Source organism: Hippocampus bargibanti, linkage group LG16 (assembly GCF_051943395.1).
Source record: "Hippocampus bargibanti isolate YZ-2025 linkage group LG16, ASM5194339v1, whole genome shotgun sequence".
Classification (NCBI taxonomy): domain Eukaryota; kingdom Metazoa; phylum Chordata; class Actinopteri; order Syngnathiformes; family Syngnathidae; genus Hippocampus; species Hippocampus bargibanti.
The window spans coordinates 10147518-10163629 of NC_142749.1; the positions used below are offsets into that span (position 1 = coordinate 10147518).

The 16112-nt window shown below is 42.0% G+C and overlaps 2 protein-coding genes across 2 annotated transcripts in view; one reads left to right on the forward strand and one right to left on the reverse strand.

Annotated features, from left to right (window-relative positions):
• hsd20b2 (hydroxysteroid (20-beta) dehydrogenase 2) overlaps positions 1-9047 on the reverse strand; it is a 37446-nt gene extending 28399 nt beyond the window's left edge. The window contains exon 1 of the mRNA XM_089016825.1: positions 8923-9047. The gene's annotated coding sequence lies outside the window, so the exon portion shown is untranslated. The remainder of the gene's footprint in view (positions 1-8922) is intronic.
• LOC148886389 (insulin receptor substrate 1-B) lies at positions 440-9104 on the forward strand. Its single transcript, XM_089016817.1, has 3 exons — positions 440-1117; positions 3676-6705; positions 8966-9104. Exons 1-3 carry the CDS (start codon positions 769-771, stop codon positions 8971-8973), a joined length of 3387 nt encoding a protein of 1128 aa, XP_088872943.1. The 5' UTR covers positions 440-768; the 3' UTR covers positions 8974-9104.
• The last annotated feature ends 7008 nt before the right edge of the window (positions 9105-16112 follow it).

Consider the following 16112-nt stretch of genomic DNA (forward strand, 5'->3'; position numbering starts at 1 on the left):
GCGTTCACTCAACCTGGAAGTAACTCAAATAGATAAAAAAGCTAGCTAGCTAGCTAGCTAATAGACAGCCAATAGCTAGCTCGCTACATAGCTATATAGCTAGCTCGCTAGACAGCTAGATAGCTATATAGCTAGCTAATAATAATAATAATAATAATAATAATAATAATAATAATAATAATAATAATAATAATGTTTACTTACAGTTAGAAGTTAAATTTGATTCACTGACAGTGAATTTCATGATTTGCTTTCAAAATATTTTGGCGTTTACAAAACTAGCAACAAAACAGCCTGTTAGCTATTTTTTTGCTCGTGCTACAAAACATACGCCAAAGAACTCAACGAACCAGTCGACCTTTATTTTGGAAAACCAAGACAGGAAGTCATATCTGAATCCGGCGAACTTGAGCTATGTGTCTGCAGACTGTGGGCAACCTCAGTCAGACAGGTGGAGGAGAGGGGACGTCGTCGCCGCCGCCGCTCGCCTGACGTGCACCTCTCGCATTTTGGAATTGGATCGGGCAGGACCGGGCCGGACCACGGTGGCCGTCGTTCGGCTCCCAGTTCGGTTGCTGGACGGCGCCTTGGAAGCACGCTCCGGCTCGGTTCTCCATCCTAATCACCGTGCACATGCTTGAACACTTCGGCGAGGACTCGGAGAGGAGAAGGAGGAGGAGGAGGCATGTAGTTGCAATGGATTAATTGACAAGGACCGCATGGACTTGTTCGTTTTTTGACATTTGCTTTGTCAGTCAAGCGAGGGCCATGGAGAACCAAGGCGCCGAGTTGCAGAATTTCGAAGACGTGCAGAGAAGCGGCTACCTCCGCAAGCACAAATCAATGCACCGGCGCTTCTTCGTGCTGAGGACGGCCTCGGAGCGTGGTCCCGCTCGCTTGGAGTATTACGAGAATGAGAAGAAATTCCGAAGCAAATCTCCCGTGCCCAAGAAAGTGCTCAACCTGGAGACGTGCTTCAACATCAACAAGCGGGCGGATTCCAAAAACAAGCACCTGATCGTGCTCTACACGCGCAGCGAGAGCTTTGCCATCGCTGCGGAAAGCGAGGAGGTCCAAAACGAGTGGTACCAAGCCATGCTGGACTGCCAGTGCAATTGTAAGATGGCAAAAGTCGAGTCGTTGATGTTGTTCTCCGTCTGTGTCTCCCCTCCCGCATCGGCCCCATCCTGCCCTCGGCTGTTTTTGCTCCCCAACTGCCCGCATGGGCCATTGGATGGGCTCCATTTCGCTTTATGACCCACGTTATTCATATTTAGATTCTAATCGAATTAAACGTGTCTAATTATTGATATAAAACAATAAATCAATCAACTGAGCTGGTGCGCTTTAAATGCGGCATGTGCTGTTTGTGCAATTTGGAGATTCTCATATAAACCAGCAGCTGATTCGGTGTCAGCTGAATCGAACATGTGCTAATACTCCAAGTAAGGTGCAGCCTGATTTTTTTTTTTTGCGTGGCGCAGAGGGCATATAGCAACCATCCACGGGATGCATCATATAGCGCCAGCCTATCGCGGAGCACTCCCGCTCCAGCCCGTGTTGTTGTTTTTCTGCACAGCCCCGAGAGCCCGTCCGCCTCTAATAACCTACATTTTTTGCAGGAGGCGGCATCGCCGTGCATCCACGTTCTCCGCGTGGCTAGATGTTAGAAATAAGAAAAACAGGAAGGGGGGAGAAAAACGTTTTTTTTTTTTACGCGCGGGTATCCTCCTCATGTTGTTTACGTTCATGTGGCGACGCTTGGGAGCAGAAACGCAATCCCAGTACCACAACCCCTCCTTTTACCCTCTCTGTGCACCCACTGACGGGCTTTCCCAACTGTGTATGCAGCATGCATGAATACTGTGAAACGACTGATGGATGCTCACAGTCCCATTTTGTTCAAAATGATGTCTAGGAGCTTGATGAAAAACGCCTTTGTTGAACGAATCTATTTGATTTGCTTGAATTTATTCAATTATGCGTGTTGCTTGCAACTAACCAATACTGTGGCTTGTAGTGGTTTATTCACATAGATTTCATATCGCGGTTATAGAAGAAAATGAACAGTCACTCTTGTGTGGCAGAAAAATTATGAGATTATATATACAGACAGGTTCACATTGTTGAAATAATTTCCATTTTCATTCAAAGGACAACCGACGTCACTTTTTTGTTTCCTAAACTGACATCACAAAAACGTTTTATAGCATCTAAAATACCCAAAACACGCAGTATGATATTTTTATTCAAATGCAAAATACCAATAAAAATGACTTAAAGTGTTTAAAATCGGCAAAAAATTGAGCTCCGAATTGGGCATTTTCAGAAAGTCCCGCCCCCAGTTCGTGACGTCACGCCAAGACGTCTTGCATTGCTGGAGAATCAAAACAATGGCTTCAGATTCGGAGAGTATGCTTTCTTGTTACACATCCAGTTATGAATATGATTCAAATAGTTCTGAAGAGGAAAGCATACATGTTTGCAATCGATTAAAGAATTTATTCCGTGTCATTTTGAGGCATCTGGACTGCAATGTAGCGTCCCAGAAAAGAGGCAAAAAATGGCGACCTCTTGTAGACATGACACTGTAGTGCGTTTCCACAGGCTGATAAATTCCTTATATGGAGGTTGGACGCCCTCTTCTGGCGTAACACGAGGTTTTCAGACCAAACAAGCATTGACGTGATGGAAGGACTGCTACAAGGTTTCCTTTTTTTTTTCGGTCAGGGGCGTTCCTTCTGTGACGTCACGTACGGACTCGTCACCAACTCTAAAACAAGACTTCCGGAATATTCAGCACGAGTCTTAAAACGTAAAATATAGCTATATGCGGTGGAATCTTTGTAAAATACGCTCAGTAGAAGTCATTTGAAGCCATTTTACAAATTATAGACACAACTTGTTCGGAGACGTCGGTTGTCCTTTAACTATATGTTTATTAACATGATTTTAGTGGTGTTTAACTGTATCACTTAGGTTTTCTAATCATCATCTACACAGGTGTCAAAGTCAAGGCCCGGGGGCCAAATCTGGCCCACCAAATTATTTTATTCGGCCCGCGAAAGCGAAGCCAGCATGTCAAGTGCCATGATGATTGCTAAAGTCTGAACTAAAATTTCAAATTGTTGTCTGTAAACCATATTAACAGTCATATTATTGACTTTAGATTAGAAAACCAGTTATTCATTCATTTGTTGTGCGTTCTGTGTGGAGGAAATGAAGCATTCTAAGGGTTTCCCCAAATTCATAACGGCCCTTGATAGGACTAACTATAATGTGGCTCGCGGCAAAAAAAAAACGAGTTTGACACCCCTGATCTACCAGAAACAATTTTTAGAAATATAATGGGCAGGTGCAGGTCAGGTTCACATTTGAGAGGGAATGGGTCAATTTTTGACATTTGCATGTTCTCCCCATGCATGTTTTGGTTTTCCCGGGGTACAATGAACTCCCGCATATTTGCCTATAGATATGTATGGCCTGGTCTCAGGCTTCGGATCATTGGATGGGGACCGCCGCTGTTGAGCATTCAGTAAAAGACTTTGTAGCATCAAGACCTAAATTGTTTGATAATACCCTGCCACTATTTTTAGTATTATCTATATTTATTTCCATTCATCTTTTGGGAAAGGGCTGCTGGTGTTCATTCATGTCCTTTCTTTTCATTTACAGGTAAATCTCCTGAAGATTATGGAAGTAGCGGAGAATGTAGCTCTCCGTCTCCAATTCCAACTTTCAAGGAAGTGTGGCAGGTTAAAGTGTGGCCAAAAGGTCTTGGGCATGCCAGAAACTTAGTAGGCATCTACCGCCTGTGCCTAACTGACAAGACGGTCAACTTTGTCAAGCTCAATTCTGACGTAGCCGCTGTCGTGCTCCAGCTGATGAATGTTCGCAGATGTGGTCATTCTGAGAACTTTTTCTTCATTGAAGTAGGTCGGTCAGCCATAACTGGACCTGGAGAGTTTTGGATGCAAGTGGATGACTCTGTGGTGGCTCAGAACATGCATGAGACCTTGCTGGAAGCCATGAAAGCGCTAAGCGAGGAGTTCCGTCAACGTAGCAAATCTCAATCTGTGGGGACGTCATGTGGTGGGGGAACCGCATCAAACCCCATCAGCGTTCCGAGTCGCCGACATCATCCGAATCTGCCACCCAGTCAGGTAGGCTTTACCAGGAGAGCCCGCACGGAGACCCCGGGAGGTAGCAGTACCAGCACATCACCCACATCACGCAACGGATTCCCTCGGGCTCGAACGGCAAGCATTGGGGCCAGGTCGGAGGAGAGCGGAGCAAGTACCAGGTCAACATGGGCCAGCTCCAGCCCGAGTCTTAATGGATCCTGCTCAACTACACCAACGCTCAGGGCCAAGCCCACCAGGGCCCCCACCCCGGCAAAGATTACCCTCAGCCTTGCACGTTACACGCCTAACCCTGCTCCTTCTCCCGCTCCGAGTCTCTCCTCAAGCTCTGGTCATGGCTCCGAATGTGGTCTAGTGGGCGCGGCAGTGGGAGGCATGGCGGTGTGCTCCTACCCCCGAGTGTCTCAGAGAGTTTCTGTTTCAGGTTCACCTAGCGACTATGGCTCCTCTGACGAATACGGTTCCAGTCCTGGTGAACACTCACTGCTCATGCCCAATATGGCCGGCCATCACGGGCACGCAGAAGGGGCGTCAAGCTACATAGTAATGGGTCAGCGAGAGGGCCTCCTCGGGTCCCGCCATCGCACCAAAGGCAGGCGCATCCTTCGGCGCTCATCTACTCGGGATTCTGAGGCAGAACGAAGATTACTAAGTAAGAGAGCTTCCCTGCCTTTGGCCAGCCACGAACGAGCGGCTCAACATCGAAAAGATGATGAAGAGGACGTTGAAGAATATGCCATAATGTCACAGGGCGCTAAGAGAGAAGGCTCCGTCAGCTTGTCGGTGGGGTGCGGGCGAGGTGATGTGGCAGGGGAGAACAGAAAAAGATTTGACAAAAAGAAAGAGGCAGATCCACGAGCTGCTTTGGATAGTGGCTACATGTCAATGCTGCCCGGAGTCACATCTACAGCTGCAGAGGACGAGTACATGGCCATGACACCAAACAACAGTGTGTCCCCGCCTCAGCGCTTGCGGCAGCCCAGCTCGGAGGGCTACATGGTCATGTCCCCAAATAGTAGCGTCTCGACAGAATTACATGGACTGGGAATGTGGGATGGCAGGGCAAGCATGGAGAGCCGGGTTGCCAGTGACTACATGAACGTTTCACCCGTTTGTAGCCGCTCTGCCTGTAGCACACCACCTTCCCACCCTGAACAGCACCAACTGCAACCAAAAATGTTTAATTCCTACTTTTCTCTGCCGCGAGCTTATCAGCATACCCTCTACAGTCGCTTTGAGGAGGATCTACACAAAGAGGAGTGCAAAAAGGACGGCAATGATAGCACTGGAATTAGTGGAGGCGTCGGGTACAATAAAAGAAACAAAATGGGAGTGGGCCCGACTGAAGGTTTCCAACTCTCTATGTCTTCGTCTTCTTTCTCCTCAAGCTCAGCCAGTAGCGAAAGTCTAGAGGACAAGTCCATATCAGTCGGGAAAGGGTTAAGTTTGTACAAGAGCGCAGGAACATGCACCAAGGATACTCGTCACCTCCAAAAACGCGGATCGAGCTGCAAGAGCCCAAAGCAACAACGGAGGGGCCGACCCCTCAGCATGTCTTCAGACATTACAAAAGCAAACACGTTGCCTCGAGTGAAGGAGAATCTGCCCCCGATGGCGACTCACAACGTTGGTGAGTACGTCAGTATTGTTTTTAAGGAAGAGTACAATGCTAGAGGATGTGCAGGGTCAGATCGGACGCAACCCGTCATTCATGAAACTCTGCGGCCCTCAAACCAGCCCCTCGCTCCGGATAATGCTGGTAACCTTCCCCGCAGCTTCTCAGCGCCGTTGTCCACCTCTGCTGAGTATGTCAGCATGGATGTCGGGAAGTCACCAACATCGTTAAGGTCAACATTCAGTCCCCCACAGGGTCCACCAGCAGTCGTCCCCAAGGGGAGACTTGAACATGGCACATCATCTCCTCTGGCAGCAGAAGGAAAATCTGTACAACGATCCAAAGGAAAGATGGCAGGAGATGCCCACAGGAGTGCCTGCCCACAGGAGTGCCTGTTCATTGACAACATTTCAGACCCCGGCCTTTCAGCGAGACCTGCCGTCCACTCAGGTCCTCCTATATCCATAGGGGGGGAAACAGGGTTGAGGTTTTCTCCTGTGAAGACCTTCCAGTCTCCCGAGCATAGCAGCAGATTGGTCCGAGCTGACACGCAGTCTCGACGGGGCCACCACTCGGAAAGCTTTAACTCACCCCCATCTGCCACTCGACACCCACCCTCCAATACCAACATCTTCCCAGAAGGCAGTCAGCCGGCGGGTCACCGGCACACTTTGGACCGCTCACAGTGGGAAAGCCGTCAGGCGACTGGTTTGTCTGACACGCCTCCTCCACAAGCCCCCGCTGAACAAGGCCTTAACTATATTGACCTTGACTTGGCCGTTAAGGAGAGCTCTCAAGTGGGAGCAGAGCGTTCCTCTGCCGCCTACAACATTGGCGCAGGCGCACTGGGCAGTGGTGCTGGTTCGAGCCTCAATACGTACGCCAGTATTGACTTCTATAAGTCAGAAGAACTGAGAACACATCAAATTGCCAGACAGGATGATCAAGGTAAGGGCTCAGTGGGTTAATTAATTCGATCGTTTCGTTTTGTAGTTTGATGAACAATTTTAATTCCAGGTAAAGTAAATCACCAGCATTCATGGGTGACAAGGATAAGGAACGAGAAATGCTACCAATAATGAAAGCACGCGAGTAATAGACGCTGCTACCACATCGCCTGTAGAAATGGAAGATAAATGAGACCCCTCAAATAATTTCTACACAGTTCTCTTTTTTGTAGATTACAAAAAAGACTGTTTTCGAATTAGAACATCACTCGAGCTAGTAGTGCCTGTTACAAAGACCGAAGAATGCACACGGCCACCCATAAAGTTGGAATGACTTGATTCATTTGAAAACCTTAGCAATTACTTTTGACTAGATGACAGAAGGAAGCCATTTTCTCCAATGTCAACAATCACAAAAAAAAAATTCGCTTCTCAAACATTCAGCTTAATGCGAACAGCAGACCAAACTTGCGCTTGGCTCTTAGTCAGCGCCGTACCTCTGAGCGCCCAAGCACTCAGCTGTGGGTTGTCTGCAAGGTCTCTTATTATGACAAGTGGGTGTCGAGTGAGAGTGCGGCCAATTGATGTGTCTGCTGCTGGTAATGAGCCTTTCACATAAACGGTGATAGACGGAGGGGAACACTGGCCAGATATTTGTGCTTCTGTGTGGGCGAGCTGGGTCGACCGCACCGGGTCACGCAGCAACCTCGGGGTCTCCTGTCATGCCAGGCACAGCTCAAAGTCAGTTGTTAATAGTTTTGATGGATTGTCTAGTAGTTAGTACTTTGGAGATGTGTGGCTCTTTCACGCCCAAAAATAAATAAACAACTAAACACAAATATAAATAAATAAATATTGGAGTGTTGTATTACATTAACATGACTTCGTCACCAGGTATTCCTGTACAATACAATGAGATACAGTACGATGCAGTAGAGGCATCATATCATATGTCATATTTTACAACAGTATTGCTCATTTGAGTATCATTCAAAGCAGCCAAGGGCTGTTAATTACTTTACGGAAAACCCAGCAACATCAAATATTCATCCGGAACACACATGTACGTCTTATTTATTCAAATGATTTTGCCATTTGCATAATTGATTCATCTAATGCATATGTGTGATCATAATACTGTAATCGCCCACTTATTGTGACCGGGGGGACGGCGTGTTTCTGCATTAGACAAAGACAAGACATTAGGCAAAGATATAAGGATTAGCCGAACAGGGAAGGAAAAGGGGTATGCTGATAAACATAATTTTGGCACTGTAGATCCAGGAGTAGATTGTGCTCCTCAGAAATCTTTGATTTGGATGCGCATGCTTTGATGAATTGTTGCGTACGCCTGTCTTAAGCCTGGCTGTACGGAATATGCCGCGTACAATGATTGCACAATGCTAATTCAGCCCAACAATGACATTGGAATGTCTGTGAAACGTTCAATGATGATTATGATTGTATTCAGGTTTTTGTTTGCCGATCATGTGTTACTTTTACTCTTAGTCCAACAAAAATACACCTTAGTGGAGTGGACGTAGCCAGCTAGCTTACTAACGGAACATCATCGTAACAGGGATAACATGGTGGTTGATGCCCAAGTGCGACATTGGGTGCTATTTTATCCACCCCCAGAAACCGCTTAACACTACCATCTTTATATTTCATAGATAGTAAATCCATTTCATTAACATTTGAGAAAAACAATAAGAAAAAATCCCGAAAAGATATCTTTTGTGAAACATTTGTTTTGGTTCGACACCCTTATTTTACTCTTAGGAGAAAAAAGGTGCGAGTGGTCAGCCTGAGTCAAGTTGATATATAGGCACTTTTATCTATAAGTGTCCCCTGAGGTACGAACAAGTTGCTTTATGAGGCTATTCTTTAATAAAGAGAGGCTAGTTTCGTCTCAATGGATCACTTTGGGGCACATTCATGGCCATTGCAAGCTGATTATTGCCACGCTCATTTGTTTCCTTGATAGTATGAAGCTGATGCAATTAAGTAATATTAACACGTGCGTCATTGTGCTGGGACCCTTATCATTAAAATCATTTTAAATGATCCTCAGGCATCATGTGATGTTTACACAAGCAGCTGCCAGATCAAATATTCCAAACGTACTCTTGAAAAAGCTCGATTCAGAATCACTACAGTGAAAACAATACCATTTGGGTATTTTTTGTTAAAAACAAAAAACACAAAAAAAACCCACCAGGTTTAAATTCCAGCTCCATTTTTGCTTGTTTTTTCTCCAGATTGTTGACTTGTGCTCAATTCCACGATGAAAGCAGCGCCATGCCACAACACAACTGTAAGCTGAGTCCGAAACACCGGAACATTGGGAAACCCATTCCTCATCTGTCTGCCGTATCCTGACAACCAAACATGTGCCAAACACACAGACATACACACAAACACACACATACACGGGGTAAGGAATACCTGTTTATATGCCATGCTCTGATCAGTGAACATGAACTTGATCAAAGATTAAGCGTGATAACGTGGGTTCACGGAGGACAGCTTGATGTCCATTTGACACGATTAAAGCACTATGACACTGAGATAAAGCCATAAAGTGGGTAAAAATCTCACACGTTGGGTTCGATTGCCTCCAAGATTGACATTATTGTGACTGGTCGCTAAACAAATGTAATGAAAGGTGATCATTCAAGGCTGAGGCGTGACATCCATTTAGTTTATGAAGTCTGAGTGCGTCTTGAATGTCACAAAAAGATTTGCTTTTGTCCGGTGTGCAGCGCCGTTTTCTGAAAACGTGTCAAGGAAATATGGCGTTCACACAACTACACACTTTGTCATGTTTGTCAATTTTAATACATGCAGAAAATATTCAAGCCAGACTGCTTCTACGGGACCTTTATTACTCTAAAACCCTCGCCACCTTTTGTCCTCATTGATTAGACAATTCAGAGTACGAATAGAAAAAAAATGTCTGATGAATGACAGCGCCCCCACAATGGTATCTCTACTTACAAATGTCTCTTTGTATTATTGTATATATTTCCCCTTATTATGAAAGAAATTACAACATACAAATGGCAAAATTACAGTACATGATCTGCTACTCACGGGTCCGAGTTTCTTGAACGCAACATACTCATAGCTGCTAAGCCATTAGCTATTACCTAGCATCTTCATGGCTTCTCATTGGCTTACATGGACCTCTATCTTATGTGTCGAAATGTGTAGCTAGATGTGCTTCTATGCAGCGCCCCCATCATTTGGCCATGAGACGTTCTGATAGTTTTACATAAATATGAATCACCCAGAAAAAAATATTCATCAGTTGCCCGATGTTTGCCTTGGATATTTTCAAAGGATTGTTAAAAGCCGACAAAAGCAAATATCCTTGGATCAGTGCTTTACAAAACGTCAGGCAAAACCAACTTATGAGAGAGAAAATGAAATGAAGAGAGAAAAAATGATAAGGACTCAGTTCAAAAAAGTTCAATGACTATCATTTTTATTCTTTACTCTCTTCCTTGTTTTTTTTTCACATAATGAACAACGCTCATTTACAGACGCTCCCCAATTTACGAACAAGATACGTTCCGGACGGTCGTTCGTAAGGTGAATTTGTTCGTATGTTGCTTCAGTGCTATATTTTGTATGGAATGTATGTTTAAGGTTAATATAAGCATGTTTAAGGCTTGTATAAGTAACCTGTCTTGGTTTGTCCTGAAAAATAAACATTTAATAAAATATATGCTCGATAAAGATAAGTACATGTACAACTGGAGAGAATACTATGTTACTACAAAAATGTTCATACGTACCGTTGTTCGTAACTTGAATGTTCGTAAGTAGGGAAGCGTCTGTATTGTGCAGTAATGTAATTGTAACATGTTTGTTACATATGTTGATGCATTTTTATGCCTTAGAAAACATTTTTGACTGAATTTTGAGGGGGCTTGGAACAAATTAGGCCATTTACGTAGAAAATGTGTCTCCAACTTACATTTTTTTGCCTAGTTAAGAAATTTCTTCCGGGGCCAATTCATTTCATAAGTAGAGGTACCATTGTATTGAATTTCAGCAGACGAGGGTGCACTAATAGTACATCTGCACTCGCTGACGACAGCGTGCTACTAATGACACTATGACATTTGTTTTACTAATGCATAGAAATGCTATGCAGTCGTAGGGGGGGATACATCTCTGTAGCCACCCAATCGACTAGTATAGTGTTTTTCAACCTTTTTTGAGCCGTGGCACATTTTTTACATTGGATATTTTTAACCAAAAAGTTATAAAAGGACATTGAATAGTATATTTAATTACGAATCTTGTACAGAGGCTAATTCGGAGTTTTCCGTTGCCCTTTTTCAAAACTTTTCCATGCCTGTCACCACGACCTCTTATGTGCATCATTAAGTTTCTCGGAGAAATGAGGCAATCAGCTACGTGTTGCGACACGGACGAATATTAAATTATCCTCCCAGTCTTTACAGCCGGACAAAGACATAAGATTGGCAGAAAATGATAAATAAATGTTTTATAAAATAAAAAAAAGTGGCATTGGATAATTTTTCACGGCACACCTGAAGATCTCTCACGGCACACTAGTTGAAAAATCACTGGACTAGTGTACCTTAGGAACTCTAGTAGTGAGGGGAAAAGGTGTACTGGTACACAGATCACATACTAGTAAACAGACAATTCGGCCCACTAGTAGGATACAGAATAACTCAACGGTCCTATAAATTTGCTTTTGTGTGAACCTGGCTACAGCCATTATTAGACCACATTCGAGATTTGTGGTTGTGGTTAGGAACGGGTAGTTCTCTATATTTTCAACAGAGCAAATATTTAGTAGCATATCTGTGGTAAGAACCGTTACTGTCACTGTCACACACAACTCCACCTGATGCTTATACAACCTCTAATGTGATTCAATTAACCATCGCCTCTCAAGACTTCACTACAAGATGCATTATTGCCAGTCGCCAAAGCTTTTAATGCTGCGTGCATGCTGGTACAAACAGTGCATAACAATTGGCAACATTTGCATAACATTCTTCTGCAGCCGCATTGTTGGTCAGCGTGTCTTCGGTATAACGGAAAGAACCTCATACGAACGGGAATCTACACTGGTGCAAAAGTTGCCTTTGGTCCAAAAAAAAATAAAAAAAGACAAATAATAATAATACTGTACAGTTAAATATATTACAAAATAGACTTTTTAGGTTGCTTTTTTTAGCATTATTATGTTTTATTTGGACCCACATGTAGCACAATTCCCATTGGAAATGTGTCAATTACTTTTGGGCAACTGTTTTTTTTAAACGTAATATTTGTGTATATTGTAACACGATTCATGCCAGTATACAAGCAAACAGCATTTAAAACACCGCAGCTTATTTTTCTTCATTCTCCAAACCGTTTACACAACTATAATGTGACAACACGTTATTTAAAGATATACACGATACATACAATATTTTGATGAATACTATTTAGCCTATAGATATCTATCTACTCTTTTATAAAGTGCCTCTTTTTTTGATTGTAGCTGTTTTACACAGCTCATCTTAAAATAGGTTGTGAGAATACTAGAAAAAAAGTAGTAAACAAAACACAACGATATCAGTAACTTTTTTTGGTTTTTTTTAAAGGCCTTACTCTAGATCTGAAATATGCACAGATCATTTCAATTCTTTTTTTGGGGGGTGTAAAACAGTCAAAGCCACAATGTAAGCATTCCCTTGCTCTGGTTTGACTTTGAGGTTGATGTTTGGCTCTACTAAGTCAAGCTAAAGAAAAACACAATTCATTAGAAGAAACAAATACAAATCCAGAACCTGGGCTGCTATTTCATCCAAAAATAAAGTTACTGGACGACACAATGATTCTAAATTGTATACATTTTAATCTTGAAACCTATTTTAATGACTTTCTGCATTGTTTTTACCTGACAGCTGGTATTCTCTTGTATATAAAGTACTAACAAGGCAGGCTCATATTAGACTGCAAATGAAATGTATGTACATGTATTGATTTAGGCTTGTGGTGTATTTTGAACCTCACAGCAAATATTGAGCGGAGGTCATTTGAACTCTTCAGAGCAGCTAATTGTTTACCTAGGCTAAAACACCACAAACAGGCTCGGATGTGTTTTTTTTTTCAATATTTGGATGTGGATTCAATCCCCAAATGTCTGACTATGATGTTCCTTTCTGTCTCAACTCAAACCCAAAACCGAGTCCGTCTCGCTCATTACCCGCTATTTGTATTTCTTTTGCAGCTTGCTGGATTGCCAAATTGCCAAACAATCATAAATGCAGTGTGACAACAAAAATATTTCTAAACAATGTAAAATCTAATTTAAAATAAATAATTATTTCATTGAAGTGCTGCGGGGCCAAAAACTAAACAAAAAAATATTTTAATTTTTCAATGAAACATTTCTAAAGAGTGTTTTTTATAACAGTCCGTGTGTGTGTTCCTGACTGGTTGCATACCATTCCGAGCCAATCAAGTATGGTTTGATCCAGTTGCATTTTAAACACAGTGTACAATAAATCGGAATATAATGCATCTGTATGGTTGAAAACAAAAATCAGTACGCAATGATGATGAAGGGTTCAGAAATAATGATGACCAAACTCAGCATGTTTCTGGTTGTGTGTGTATACAGGGTAAAAAGAAAGATGGCTTTCTCTGTGTATTTTTCGCACTGGTAGCTTTTCCCACATTTAGAATCATGATTGTGACTCGATATATCCTCAAGTTCATTATTTCAACCATAGTTGTTGAGTGAGTAGACGCTGATTGGAAATTACCCCCCCCCCCACCCCAAAAAAAGTGCCAAATGATAAGTTGTTGCTTTATTTTTGATAATTATTCACCATTGTTGTCTCTTTACACGACAATTTGACACTTCTGACATTTATCCATTCAAATGCCATGTGTTTTTTATGCAGATACATATTAACTCATACACTGCCATTCATTCTGGAATTGAAAATATGACGTGGAGCGCCATTCCCGAATTAGTTCGGGTTTTGTTTTTTCTTGCATGTGTGCCGATAAAGCGCTGGCCAGACTTGTGTCAATGTTTTTTCCCTTCCACAAGAGGGCAGCATTTCCTTATTTTCCATCTTCGTGCTTTATTCCAGCTTCAGCTGTTGTTAAAGCGCAACATGAACCAATATGGATGTATTGCATTGTATTTTGGACAGCTGCCCTCATTTGAAGCTCATACAACTCCAGACCCATATAACGTAGAAATAAGCTCTTTTTTTTCTGATGAAAGAAAGATTTCTTACGCTGCATTGAATGTTTATGTAGTCCTAAAACGCAATATTCTGTGGGTCCTGGAATTCGAGTAACAATGACAAAAACCCCGACACTGGAGTGGACACATTTTTGCACGTGTCTGGCAGTGAATGAGTTTTAAAAAAATCCCCACCAATAATGTGACCTATAACTCATAAACTCATTTGGAAAAAGGAAAATATTTTCAAGAAGGGGGCCTGCCGACATTTGAAGTGCATGGGATTCAATTCTTTTGAAATGATTTTCTCCATCTTTTTTTTTTTTTTTTTCAACCAATCCTGGCATGTGAAAACACATTTTGAATTTATGTCTATTGTCATTTTCATTCAACCATCCCATTAAATTATTGTGGTGCTTTTGAGTCTCCTGTTGTCAAAATAAGAATATCTCACCTCTGCCGATAAATATGTGCTTCAAAATGACAACCTTACTACTTAACCCTTAAGAGTATAATTTAACTAATTAGATTGAAATGGTTCTTTATAATCTATTTGTTATTCCTTCAGTGGGACCCTCCGAATTAGGGATTACGGAGCCACTCTTGTAGCTCGTAATCTCGAGCCCATGGAGACAAAACAGTTGGTAGTTAAAGCCCTCACAGTCTAAGAGCACCGCAGGATATAGACAGATATGCAGAAATGATCAACAAAAAGGTCTTCAATGTACAACTGCTTCTGCGCGAAGGGCGAGAATCTAAGTGTGGGAAATGATATAGTGTGTACAATCAAGATAGCATCTGTAATTAGAATTGAAAGAGCATTTTATGTATTTTAAAGTTATTGATTCTACTTTGATATTGATGTAAAAAGACTGAACTGTGTAAAAAAAATATGAATATGTGTATAGAGGAGTTCACTGGTGGGAGGTGATGGTGGACGGTCGAGGTGCGTCGGCTTCATTCAATTCATGACAAACAGAATATTGACGATACTTGTCTGTGATGTAGACAACTTTAATGTTTTTTTTCTAAATATAAAAAGGCAAAGTGGAAAAAAGACGTCTGTGACTCTTTTATTGACCATGGGGTCAAAGTTAATGTTGCAATGTTTACATTTAACGAGTGCAGATGCAATGCTGGCTGGACTTTTTAAAGTATTAGCCAGACTATGTTTTGTAATCCCAGACTCCTCTACCCTAACAGATGGTATTTTGCCAAGATTATAGTATGACAAATGTGCCTTTTATTCTACTACTTCAACATGGGAATTATCTTATTTGTTCTTAATGTATTTTCTGTTTTTTAAGTTATATTTCAATTCTATTCGTAGTTGAAAAAAATAGATTTGGCTACAATTAATAATTGTGTTTATAACCTCTGAAAATGGAGGATACTGATTTGCTGTGGAGACCAATGAAGGGAAAAGCCGAGAGGAAAAGAAGATTAATCAACAGTTCAATATTAACGTAATAGTTTTTTTCATGTTCGCCTGAGTCTTACATTAAATAATTGCTAAATCATAACCATGGCTACTTTGTTAAATTAATAATCAATGTACAAATTAATATTTTTTATGGCACATACAGACGTACACTGACTTCAGATGATTTGTTAAAAATCATAAAAGTAACAAGCAGCACGCCTTCTAACTTTCAAGGAAATGGAACCACAAAGCGATCAATGAAAATGCTGTGTACATACCATGACCAAAACCATCTGCCGCATCAATATTTTGATGACATGACACCTGCACATTGACCCCATGAAGTAACACTGCTTGGTTTGTTTGTGTTGTGGCCCTTGTTGTACTCTTGATCGTTGCAGCCGAATGCTGTGTTTGCACATTTTATGAGAAATGTGTATCGTTGAACTTTGCTCTGTAATAGACTGCGGTGTGCTGTTGATTCTCAGACAACGCAACAGCACAACACCAGACAGAATTAATCAAATTGCATTGCATTTAACAGCTTTAGCTTTCATCAGTTTTCATGGTTCTTAACACAAACCTTTATCATCACAAACACAGATATATTTGTAAGATGTTTTGTACTGCATTGTCATTATTATTGGTGCACTTCGGTAGATTTTTTTTAAACATACAGCGTGTTCCTTACTTGATTAATCTCCCCCATCCGATTGCCTCTTAATTTTAGTCACTACATTTG